The sequence below is a fragment of the Pelodiscus sinensis genome, chromosome 8, assembly GCF_052426305.1.
Source record: "Pelodiscus sinensis isolate ZL-2025 chromosome 8, ASM5242630v1, whole genome shotgun sequence".
Taxonomy (NCBI): Eukaryota; Metazoa; Chordata; order Testudines; family Trionychidae; genus Pelodiscus; species Pelodiscus sinensis.
Genome location: NC_143059.1, coordinates 4014278 through 4026522, shown reverse-complemented (window position 1 = coordinate 4026522; position 12245 = coordinate 4014278). Strand labels below are relative to the sequence as shown.

General features: G+C 49.0%; 1 protein-coding gene across 1 annotated transcript; it reads right to left on the bottom strand.

Annotated features, from left to right (window-relative positions):
- Positions 1-3975: 3975 nt before the first annotated feature.
- Positions 3976-10617, bottom strand: LOC149523967 (beta-microseminoprotein-like). The gene is made up of 4 exons (XM_089780034.1): positions 10470-10617; positions 8502-8601; positions 7116-7215; positions 3976-4362 (listed from the first exon to the last, which is right to left on the bottom strand). Exons 1-4 carry the CDS (start codon positions 10470-10472, stop codon positions 4233-4235), a joined length of 333 nt encoding a protein of 110 aa, XP_089636160.1. The 5' UTR covers positions 10473-10617; the 3' UTR covers positions 3976-4232.
- Positions 10618-12245: the final 1628 nt, after the last annotated feature.

Below are 12245 nucleotides of genomic sequence, written 5' to 3'. Positions count from 1 at the left end.
TTACCAGCTAACGCTGGTTCCTTTGTACGGAAACGAACAGGACAAATCTTGGCACATGGAACAAAATTTGAAACGGACCCGTTCCAAAGAGGACGCAGAGATAACCATATAAACCTCAGTAAGCAAGTGAACGAGAATCCATCTTTCTACGGAAGTGGGTTTTACCCACAAAAGCTTATGCCCTGATAAATGTGTCTCTAAGGTGGTTTTCGCACGTGAACAAGGTTCCTCTGCATGGTCTCCCAACCCGGGATTCTGGAGGCAGGCAGAGACATGCGTGTGTCCAGAAAACCAAATCAGAACATTTCCCCTTCCCTTCTTAATCTGCACACACCACAGAAAATGCCGTGCGGTCTGTGGAGCCTGGTCTCCCCCAGACTTTGTGAAATGCTGCTTGCCGTTACACCGGCAGTGGTCACGGGGCTGCGTGGGCACACACCAAATGTTAATCTCTGTTCTTTTTCCATCTTTGGCCAGGCTTTCGGTCTGCCGCAAGCATTTGAAAGTGCCTGAAAACGAATGCTGGGAAAGGACACCCTCTTGTACATCGGAAGATGAATAATGGGACGAACGGTTGTGTTTTCCCTCTGTCGCTTCCGATGGCGTGGTTCTAAACATCTCCAGAATCGGAAAGGCTTTTTACAAAGGAAACTGTTCCCAAGAGTAAAATAACAATCGGCCAAAGACACCCCCATCCCAGTTTACCTGTACAGCTCATAACAAACCACATTTATTGTCACGTTCATAAAATTATACCCAGTGTCTTAATCTCTGGATGGGTGAGGGATTGAGGGGCAGCAGGCACCAGGGGAGCTGATGGAGCAAGGGGAGGAAACGTAGCAGCAAAGGGAAAAGATATTTATTAATAATGTGGGTGCCACAGTGGCACATCCAAACAAGCCCCATGAACTCAGTACTGGTGCACAACATGACATTCATTCTACTCATGGGAGGAAACTCTTAGAGGGAACACTCCCCCCAGCCTCTCCGCCCCCGAGTTAATGTCACACACACACTGGGTTAATGCAATTGCAGGATAGTTGCATGAGGGGGGTTTGGTGGGGGCCAAACTCATCCCTATTGGTAGAAGGATGGTGGGAAAAGTCCTTGGAGGGGGGTCACATAACACCTTTTACTTCTGGGCATGTGTCCATCTTGCCCCGAGAGTGTTACCTCCAGAGGCGTGGCCAATGGGAGTCAGGGGGTGTGGCCAGTGGGGGTCAAAGAGTACATTTAAAAAATACTTTGGGTGCACACCCTAATGAAATGTGCTGTGCACATCTATGCTTGGGAGGTCAAATCCTCGGGAGCGTGATTTTTTCCCCTCCCAGTGGCTAAGTACCTATATCTTCCATTATGTCATTTAGAGCTAAGAGCACCCAGGATTTTGGGGCAAATCAGGCCCCAGATTAAAATCAGTAGCAATGTGCAGCCACCTTGGAAAATACCAAACACAACTTACCATTCTTGCAATGTCTTTGGCCTCGGCGAAGCAGGCAGCCTGTGGGTAGCGGCTGTTTGCAACATGCTTATATACGGTGCGACGACATGCTTATATAAGTTGCTGGCAGTTCCAACCCTTGAGCAAACAAAATGTGATAGAGAGCTACGCAGAACAATTTTATACGGGCTGGAGAACAGGAAAATGTTCAGCGGGTGTTAAGCAGGAAGGTGTCGCACGCCTGGGAGGTTGCAGTCAATCGTTATCAGGACCAGCAAGTGCAGGGGAGAATTCTTATCGGTGTTTATCGCCCAGATGTTTCTGGCCTCACGGTGCGTCCGAGGCACTAACCGGTCAGCCCAAACAGCTGCAGTTGCATGCAGGATTCCCATTGCACATGAAGCCGAGTGGTCAGCCCTAGGAGAAGCCTCTGGCGGGATACTGAGTGGAAGGAAGGACGACCCGCCTCTTCAGGGATCACTACAAACTTCCCTCTTCCCGCCCTGCCTGTCACACACTGGCCAGGCCGGCGTTTCGCACAGCGCCATGGAGCCTGGCTCGCAGGGAACGGATTCATCTCTGGGCCTAGGGGTGACATTGCTGTCTGGGCTGGGCCGAGTGAGAGGGGCGCCGCTGGAGCTATCCGGCTGTTCGTGGCCGAGGCAGCGTTTGGAAGTGCCTGGCACTGCAACCGCCTTGGGTCCTTTTCCGCACGTCTCCCCGTCCCGCAGGTAGCACCTCCAACCTGGAATCCCCGGCCTATTGCATCCCTGGCGACTGCCCCAAACCATCGGCTCCTGCAGCTCCTTGTAGCAGAGACGAAGGTGCAGAGGGGCCCTGTGTGTCCAGAGATCGCGCTGGGTAACCAAAATAAATCTACTCTTCTGAATGGAAGGCAAATGCCACTTTTGGAGGGGAGCAAATCTCTTGCCTGACCCAAAATAAAATACATCTGAGACTCAGGGTCACTGAAAATCTGAAGGTTGGACCCCCAAATAATTTTCCCCCCAGAATTTCCAGCAACCTGAAACTCAGTTCCCCCAAAGCTCTCCTGCAACTGTGGGCAGGGGACATAACTGAGTTGGAAGGGGATAAAGGCCTAGGTTCAGGGCCTAGGTTAAATGGTCCATACCTGACAGGTCACTGGGTTTGCATAAGAAGCGTCATGGCCACGTCCTCCCTCTTGGCGGAGCTAGCGCTAAAGACTCATCTTTCCCCAGGAGCAGAAGAGGCATGTGGGAACCCCCTGGGTGGTGAGCCCTCGGAGAGAGCTGGCGTCCAAGAAGGGGTTACCTCAAGAAAGGGAATGTCTTCGGAAGCCTTTTCCCTTTCCTCGCTGCTCTATAACACGCCATGGTGCACGGATTCCTCACACCCGCTGCACTTGCGTCCTGTTACCAATGCACGGATGATGCTGAGCTAATGCCACGCCAGCCAGCGAGCAGATGACTTGGCTAGTACCCCTCGGAGGCTCCGCAGCTACAAAGTATGCTCGTGCCGTGTTCCCAGCTAGACGGAACGCTGTTCCCAACACCAAGGCTTGGCCAACGTGCTAGTTGGGTTTCCCACTGGTGAGATTCCACGAGGAACCTGTTCAGCGGCCCAAGGATCATGGGCCAGTAGAAAGGTTGGCACCTGGCATAAACACACACAGAATAATGCTGGTGGCTCTGGGTACCCGCTGGCACTTGGAAGTTTATTGGATGCATGAGAGACATAGAAACTGAGAAGGGTGGGTCTTTCGTGAACATAGAGGCTATGTCTAGATTGGCATGATTTTCTGCAAATGCTTTTAACGGAAAAGTTTTCCATTAAAAGCATTTTCGGAACAGAGCGTCTAGATTGACACGGACGCTTTTCCGCAAAAGCATTTTTTGCGGAAAAGCGTCCGTGCCAATCTAGATGCGCTTTTGCGCAAAAAAGCCCCGATCACCATTTTCGCCATCGGGGCTTTTTTGCAGAAAACAAACCTGAGCTGTCTACACTGGCCCTTTTGCGCAAAAGTTTTGCGCAAAAGGACTTTTGCCCAAACGGGAGCAGCACAGTATTTCCGCAAGACGCACCGAGAATCTTACATGAGATCGTCAGTGCTTTTGTGGGAATTCAAGCGGCCAGTGTAGACAGCTGGCAAGTTTTTCCGGAAAAGCGGCCAGTCTAGACACAGCCATAGAACCCTGGACAAAGGTGGTTCAGGAAATACAGGCTGGCTCTTATTATTTCCTGGAACTCATTCATTGTGAGTAAGGAATAGTGTCCCTAGCCTCTGTGTGTCAGAGGGTGGAGATGGATGGCAGGAGAGAGATCGCTGGATCATTACCTGTTTGATTCACTCCCTCTGGGGCACCTGGCATTGGCCACTGTGGGCAGACAGGACACTGGGTAGGATGGACCTTTGGTCTGACCCAGTGTGGCTGCTCTTATGTTCTTATCCATCCATCCCAGTTAGACAAACTGCTGACACCCATAGGCTCTCCTCACACAAAGGAGAGGAGCCCCATCGTCACCTAGCTCTTATTAAGAAGCCACTCAGGGACTTTGGATGCTTCATCTGAATTTATTTTACGCAGGAGATCAAAGCTCAATTCTGTCAATGCAGGGACTCACAGAAACAGCATAGGATCAGGTCCAGAGTGTTCTCGCACACGGAACTACTACGCGACAAGGGGAGGAAAACCCAGCTGTTAGTAGCAATGCTTAAAAGAGCAGCCTGGCTCGTCAAAGAACAGACTCATTCTGCCGCTAGATGGGGAAGGAGAGGCGCTCAGCGGAGAAACTCAGCGTGGGCTTGTAATTAACCCACCCAACCCTGGACGATGCAGGTTTTCGAGTGGTCGGCCTTCTCCACCACGGTGAAGGTGCAGGTCTCCTTGCTGAAAATGCTTTCACATTTCTCTTCATCAAACTCACGAGGCGAATGGAAGCTATCGGCGGGAGGGGAGAAAAGCAAACAACAGGTGGTGAGAATGAGAAGCAAACAATCTCTAATGATGGAGCAGTCACACTCTCAGGAGGAAGAGACTGTCAGGAGGTGTTAGAGCAGGCGGACTGGTTTTCTAGAGTATAGTTTGATCAGCCCAGCCCGCCTTACTGCTCATGAACAAAGACTGGTTGGTTCGTTCTTTGTCATTTGACAAACAGCCTGAAAGCTCCTTTCCCCTCTTGGAATAGTGATAGAAATGTAGCCGAGTTAGTCTGGTGTAACTGAAACAAAATACAGGACTGCGTAGCACTTTAAAGACTAACAAGATGGTTTATTAGATGATGAGCTTTCGTGGGCCAGACCCACTTCCTCAGATCAAAGAGCATTTGATCTGAGGAAGTGGGTCTGGCCCACGAAAGCTCATCATCCAGTAAACCATCTTATTAGTCTTTAAAGTGCTACATAGTCCTGTATTTTGTTCCCCTCTTGGATTATTCTTAAAGGCTACATCTAGACTGAACTGCTTTTCCTGGATACCAGAGGTATCCCCAAAGAGCAACACTACGTCCAAGGAACACGTCCGCTTTTTCGGAAAAAATTTCGAAAAAGCGGATGTGCTCTTTTGCCATCCCCGTAAACCTCGTCTTACGAGGAATAAGGGATATGTCGAAAGAGCACTTTTTTCTGAAATTTGAGGCCAAATTTCAGAAAAGCCTCTTTCAACAGTAAAGTGGAAAAAGATGCATTTCGTTTTCTGACTTACCATGGCAATGGAGACCTAGCCAACATGTGCATGCTTTGTTTGTTTATTTTTCAGTTTCCATTATCCCATCGTCTGATTGGTCAGTTTAGGGGCGTGGCTTTTTGTTTCTGTTCTCTGATTGGAAAGGTGTCATAACATAAGAACATACCTAAGAACATAAGAATGGCCGAACTGGGTCAGACCAAAGGTCCATCTAGCCCAGTATCCTGTCTGCCGACAGTGGCCAGCACCAAGTGCCCCAGAGAGGGTGGACCGAAGACAATGACCAAGCGATTTGTCTCCAGCCATCTCTCTCCAGCCTCTGACAAACAGAGGCCAAGGACACCATTTTATCCCCTGGCTAATAGCCTTTTATGGACCTAACCTCCATGAAATTATCTAGCTTCTCTTTAAACTCTATTATAGTCCTAGCCTTCACAGCCTCCTCTGGCAAGGAGTTCCACAGGTTGACTACATGCTGTGTGAAGAAGAACTTTCTTTTATTAGTTTTAAACCTGCTACCCATTAATTTCATTTGTGGTACGTCTAGACTACATGCCTCTGTCGCCAGAGGCATGTAGTCTAGACGTACCCTTGGTGTCCTCTAGTTCTTCTATTTAGGGAACTAATAAATAACTTTTCTTTATTTGCCCTCTCCACACCACTCATGATTTTATAGACCTCTATCATGTCCCCCCTCAGTCTCCTCCTTTCTAAACTGAAATGTCCCAGTTGCTTTAACCTCTCCTCATATGGGACCCGTTCCAAACCCCTAATCATTTTAGTTGCCCTTTTCTGAACCCTTTCCAAGGCCAAAATATCTTTTTTGAGGCGAGGAGACCACATCTGTACACAGTATTCAAGATGAGGGCGTACCATAGTTCTATACAGGGGCAGTAAGATATTCTGGGTCTTATTTTCTATCCCTTTCCTAATAATTCCTAGCATCCTATTTGCCTTTTTGACCGCCGCTGCACACTGCGTGCAAGTTTTCAGAGAACTGTCCACGATAACTCCAAGATCTCTTTCCTGATTTGTCGTAGCCAAATTAGCCCCCATCATACTGTACGTATAGGTGGGGTTATTTTTCCCGATGTTCATTACTTTACACTTATCCACATTAAATTTTATTTGCCATTTTGTTGCCCAATCACTCAGTTTGGTGAGATCTTCTTGGAGTCCCTCACAGTCTGCTTCTGTCTTGGGAAAACATGGGAAAGCTCAGTCAAGGCAGTGGGACTTTGTTCCTTGCATTTTGGGGGGTTAGGAGAACTTACACCAGCAGGTGGAGAGTGCGGTCAAACCCCTGCACCCTGATCCTATTCTCTTGGCTGGGTGGGTGGAGCAGGTCATGGCCATTTTACCACAACTCCCCAGTAGGCTGGGGTCTCTAGGCATGTGGCCCGTTGGCTCAGTGGCTAATCTGCCACTGACTACATCTTCTCCTTTCCAGGCTAGTGGCGTCAGCCCCTCTCTGAAACTGGAAGCTACAGGAGCTTTTTGAACAGGAGCTACATGGACAAATATCTCAGGGGAGGAGGAGAAGCTTGGAGTGTGTAATCAGTAAGGTGCAGGACTTGTTAGGCCATTTATTCTCTTCACGCTTTTATGAAATAGGGCAGTGTCCTATCATCCCCATTTTACAGACAGAAGATGGAGGCAGAGAGAAAAAAGTGAGTTGCCCAAGAACACCCAGGAAATCTGTGGCAGAGCTGTGACTTGAACTCAGGTCCCGAGATTCCTGCTAAAACCCTAAGCTCTGGATTATACTTCCTCTTTGATCATCAGAAAACCCTGTGACATTTTTAATAAAAGTAGGGGTGTTCATTGCAGGCACCAGACCAAATTTCCTGCCAGTGGGTCGGATGTAATCTGAGGAGAAAGCAACCGTTCATCTACCGGGCAGAAAAAAAAGTCTCTTGGTGGAGCTGTGATTTGGGGACTGTGTCTATTCAATGGAGCATCATGCGGTTTTCATGCAGGAAAGACACAGCAGGTTCTGTAGGACTTACACGGAGCAGCATCGAATTCCATTCTGGGAGCAGTGACATCTGTGGCAATTTGAAATCCAGGTGGTGTCAAATTTATGCAGTTCTCCATCATCCAGACAACCTACAATAGAACAAAAACCCGCCCTTCGGTGTTGACAGGTCACTAACGACTTCAGCATCTTTGTGCAGTTTGTGAATGATTGATGGGCATGTGTTAGTAGGGTGCAGCTGACGCCCGAGAGCAACACTCAATCGATCTTTTGGGGGTTGATTTAGCGGGTCTAGTAAAGACCCACTAAATTGACTGCTTATGGCACCCCCACTGGCCCTGGTACTCCGCAGGGTCTTGAGGAGTAAGGGAGGTCAAAGGGAGAGTCTCTCTCATTGACCTTCCGCAGCGGAGACACCGCAGAAATTCGACGTAAGATAGGTCGACTCCAGTTACACTAATTTCATAGCTGGAGCTGCGTATCTTAGGTCAACTTTCTTGCATAGTGTAGACCTGGCCGAAATGTAATTAATTCTATTCCTGTGTCCACCTGAATTACATTTCAGCTTTGTTTAGTCCTGTGAGAGCATGAGTTTCTTTGCTCTTCCTTTTCTGCGCACGGGGGATAAATCTTTTGGGACACTGAGCAATAAGTAGCTGAGCTGCCAGGCGAACATATTGCCATTAATTCCAGGGGGAGTTCTGCTTGGAAAACTGACGGCCACATCACGCCATCACCACTAACCCCACTAGAAAATCTACACACACACAGGGACTTCTTTGACAGCCACTAACGCATGGGGGAAGTCTTGTGTACCTTATTAAGAGTTTGGATTACTTATCCACACTAGTTCTTCTTTGGACTAGTTCCGAAAGGGAAGGGGATTCAGTTAGATAGAACGGACACAACAGCAGACCAAGCATGAGCTAGAGCCAGATCCCGTAGATGTCTGCCTCTTGCCTACTGCCTTCTCCTCCAAGGGTACGTCTACAAAGCAACATTATTTCGAAATAACTAGCGTAATTTTGAAATAACTTAGTTCGCATCTACACAGCAGGTCGTTGTCTCGAAATAATGTCGAAGTCCTGTCAAGCTGAAGGACTTCTTACTCCAACTCCTGTAACCCTCCTTGTACGAGGAGCAAAGGAAGTCCAAAGAAGAGTGTCTATTTCAAAAATGTGTAGACCCTCCCAATTTCGAAATAAGCTATTTCGAAATAAGCTACGCAATTGACGTCGCTCAATTTGCATAGCTTATTTCGAGTTAAGCCCTGCTGTGTAGAGACACCCTAAATGTCTAATTTGGGGGGGGAGGGGTCTTCTACATTCCCTTCTTGCTCCCTCCCTCACACCTTTCCTGACCTCAGTGGTGGAGAACTAACTTAGACCACGCCGGAGAGTGTGTTTGTGATTCTTACCTTTAGTAAATGTGGCTGGATCATTTAGTCGAAAATAACAGTACGCATCACATAGTGTCACCCAGAGGCCAAGGGCAAGAAGGAAACCCAGAAGGCACTTCTGTAAGTGGGAAATATGGCAAGAATTAGGAGGTTTTCAATGGGTAGGGACTAAAAATGGATTCATTCGTAGAGAGACAGATGGAATCTTGGCATGCCTAAAAGCAAAAACCAGGAAGAAATGATTCCATAGAGCAACGCACTTTTTTTCTCAGCCTATGTGACTTGTTTCTGAAAACAAACCAAGAAAGAACCTGTATGAACCTGGGCAAGAGAACTCAGAGCGGATTACTTTGAATAGACCCACAGCTGTGACCTCGACTCCCCGGCCGATACACAGCAAGATTCGAGATGCTTAAAAGTGTGCTGTGCCGCAAACTGATTCCTACCGTATCCTCTTCACGGACAAATCCGTACACCTCGGAACTGCCCCCTATTCTGCAAACTCTGCACTCATCAAGAGACTGCCAAATGCTCTTCACTTACACCTGTAACACTCACGGAGCTGCATGGGTGTAAACTAGAAGAGAGTGTAGCTCCTGTTCTCTTCACATCTTTTGAGGGTTGCCGAAGTCGTCAGCTTTTGCAATGTCCTGGCGAGGGCACCTCCTGGTATCTCAGCACAAAGGGACGAAATAAATGACAGAAAATTTGTATTTTCCATCTAGAACTTCAGCTTGCATTGTTCTACCCAGCTCTGGAATCAGACAGGAATTATAAAGGGGATGACTTTTCCCGGGCTTAAACTATCAACAGGCGAAAGAGCCACAGAATTACATGGGCAGCCCCTAGCAAACAAGTGAACAACATTCATTGTCTGCATAAAATTAGGGCCCTGGTCTGAGTCTCCTTTTAGAATCCTGCAGGTATTCCATACAGCACAAGCACCTCAAACAGCTCTCGAGTCAGGCGTTTCTCTCTAATACAGGTTGAACATCTCTTGGCCGGCCCCCTCAGGACCTGACTGGTGCCGATCCAGAGGATTTGCCGGACATCCACGAACTGGCCACAAACAGCTGATGCATCGTGTTCCAGTTCTGGGGACGGAGCACCAAGCAGGTGACTTGTGGTGCTCTGAAAGTGCTGGAAGGGTGGGGAGGAGATGGAAATGTGGGACTCCGGTGCACAAGAGGCATGCGGGGGCAAGGAAGTAGACAGGGGGTCCACGGGCCGCGGGTGGATTCCCAACAGGCGGCATTCAGCCCTCGGGCCGCCGGTTGACCACCGCTGGATCAGAGGCTACGCTAGAGAAAATCTCAAGAAAGGATCAGAACAGCCACAATGGTGAAGGGACCACAGTGCCCGTCTTTTAGCTGGGAACCAGAGTCCTGTTACTTTTCCAAGCATGGAATTCCATCATTGTCCGTATCTGGCTTTCTTGGACCTGCCTGTGAAGCTGCAAGTGCTGGTCAAAGAACCATAGAATTCTAGGACTGGAAGGGACCTCGAGCGCTCATCGAGTCCAGTCCCCTGCCCTCCCGGCAGGACCAAGCACCGTCTAGATCAACCCTGATTGATGTCTGTCCAACCTGCTCTGAAATATCTCCAGCAATGGGGATTCCACAACCTCCCTGGGCAATTTATTCCAGTGTTTAACCACCCCGACAGTTAGGAAGTTTTTCCTAACGTCCAACTTATACCTCCCTTGATGCTGTTTAAGCCCATTGCTTCTTGGTCTATCCTCAGGAGCTAAGGAGAACAATTTTTCTCCCTCCTCCTTGTGACACCCTTTTAGTTACTTGCAAACTGCTACCATGTCCCCTCTCTGGTCACTGTCAGAGGGAGGAGATTGGAGTAGATGGTCCATTGATCTGAGTTAGTCTGACTATTACTTTGGTCTATTTTGAGATAGACTAAACATCCAGGAGACAATTTAACATCAGCCCTTTTATACCCTTGTGAAAGCATAAGATACACATTTTGACTCACCATTGTGAGAGCTTCCACTGCTGGAAATCACGCAACCTGCAGACAGTAGTGGCTTAGCAGATTTATAAACTGTGTAGGAACAAGTCTTTTGCAATGCCGAGAAAATGGAATGTGTGTCATTAACTCAAATATTTGCTCCGAGATCACATCAGTTGGGTATGATTGAAGTGGAGGCCAGTTGGGAGGGGAATCTTTGACACTGATAGATAAGTGAGCTGATCCAAAGTCCTCTGAAATCAATGGAAAAGATTCCTAGTGACTTCAGCAGTTTTTGAATCTCTCCCTGGGGTCCTGATCCATCAAAGCCCTGACGCACAAACTTAGCGATAAGCATTTGAGTCGTTGGCTTGTCTCCAAGGAAACTATGCCAGCTGCTTAAAGTTAAGCACACACTTCAGTATTTTGCCGGATTAAGGTGTAAAACACCTTTAGAACATGAACTGGCAGCCATCTTGTCCCAAAATCTTCCTGTAGTGAGGTGCTTTGGCTTCCCTCTGATCTGGAAGGGGAAGACCCTCCTCTCTGTTCCTTGGTGGGTGGAGCTAGACCAGTTTTGCCCCACCCCCTGGAAGTAAAGGGGCGTGGCTGGAAGTATAAAGGGTGGGGTGGACGGCTTAATTGGAGCACAGCTACCAGAAGAGGCAGAGCTCCTGTTCTGGGAGATGGCCGTAGATCTGAAAGAAGATGGGAGCCGACCCAGAGCACTCAGCCCTCTGACTGACCAGACCCTGGGGGAAGCTGATGACTGCTCTGGGTTGCCCAGACCTGACCTCGAAGGAGCCACTTATAGTGACCCCTGTCAACTACGACCCCCCCCCACGTGACAGGTACACGTGGAGGAGGAGTCTGGAGTGGGTGAGCTTGCATCCCCCCACAGCCAACCCTTGTGGTTGGCAATCTTCCCCCACGCCAAGCTTGGCCCCGCTCTGAGCCAGAGCCCAACTATGGACTGTTACTTGCCCAACTCATACCTTGGATAGAGGACACTGATTCCCCAGCAGCAGACAACAGCCATATTCTAGTGCGTCGGGTTGGCTGCCCGCTCATCCAGGAACCCCACCCCAATCAACCCCACTTCCCAGGATAAGTATATATCACATGCTTGGTCCAGGGCAAGCCTGCAGCTCTGGGACTCAGAAGAGGTGCGATCTGACCCTGATTCTGCCATGGATCTTGTGTGGGCAAGTCACTTCACCGTTCTGTGCTTCCGCAGGGCAGGAGGGGCTCCCTCGCCTCGGCAGGAGCGTCAAGCCAGAGAAGGAAAGCTCCAGTTCCAAACCAAGACTCTCCGCCCCAGCCAGCTGGTTTGTAAAAGTTGGGCGGGTCATAGGTGCTCTCTGGGTCTGCGCCGCCAACCCCCGCTAGCAGGCCATGCGCAAGCAAGCCTTTTTGGATGGTCTTCTAGACCCCCGCCCTTGCAAAAGGGGGAGCAGATGTCATGCGTAGAAGAATAGCAGTGCTCTCCAGGCCCACAGCTGTGTGGCTGAAGCCCTAGATGAGATCCTAGATGAGATCAGAGGTTCTACGCGAGGCATCATTGCCAGCAGTTTCTTGTTTCTTCAATGAGCTGAAGAAAAGCGCATGGGACTAAGAGTCCAGTTATTGGTGGGAAGGAGGGGGTTTCCTAGCTCTCACATTGACTTTCTGCGTGATTTTCTGGGGTGTTGTGAAGTGTAATTAAAGACTGAACTGCTGTAGATTTGCACTGTGTTATTTTCCGGGCATACAGACTACGTCTAGACTACAAGCCTCTTTCGAAAGAGATCGTCTAGACAG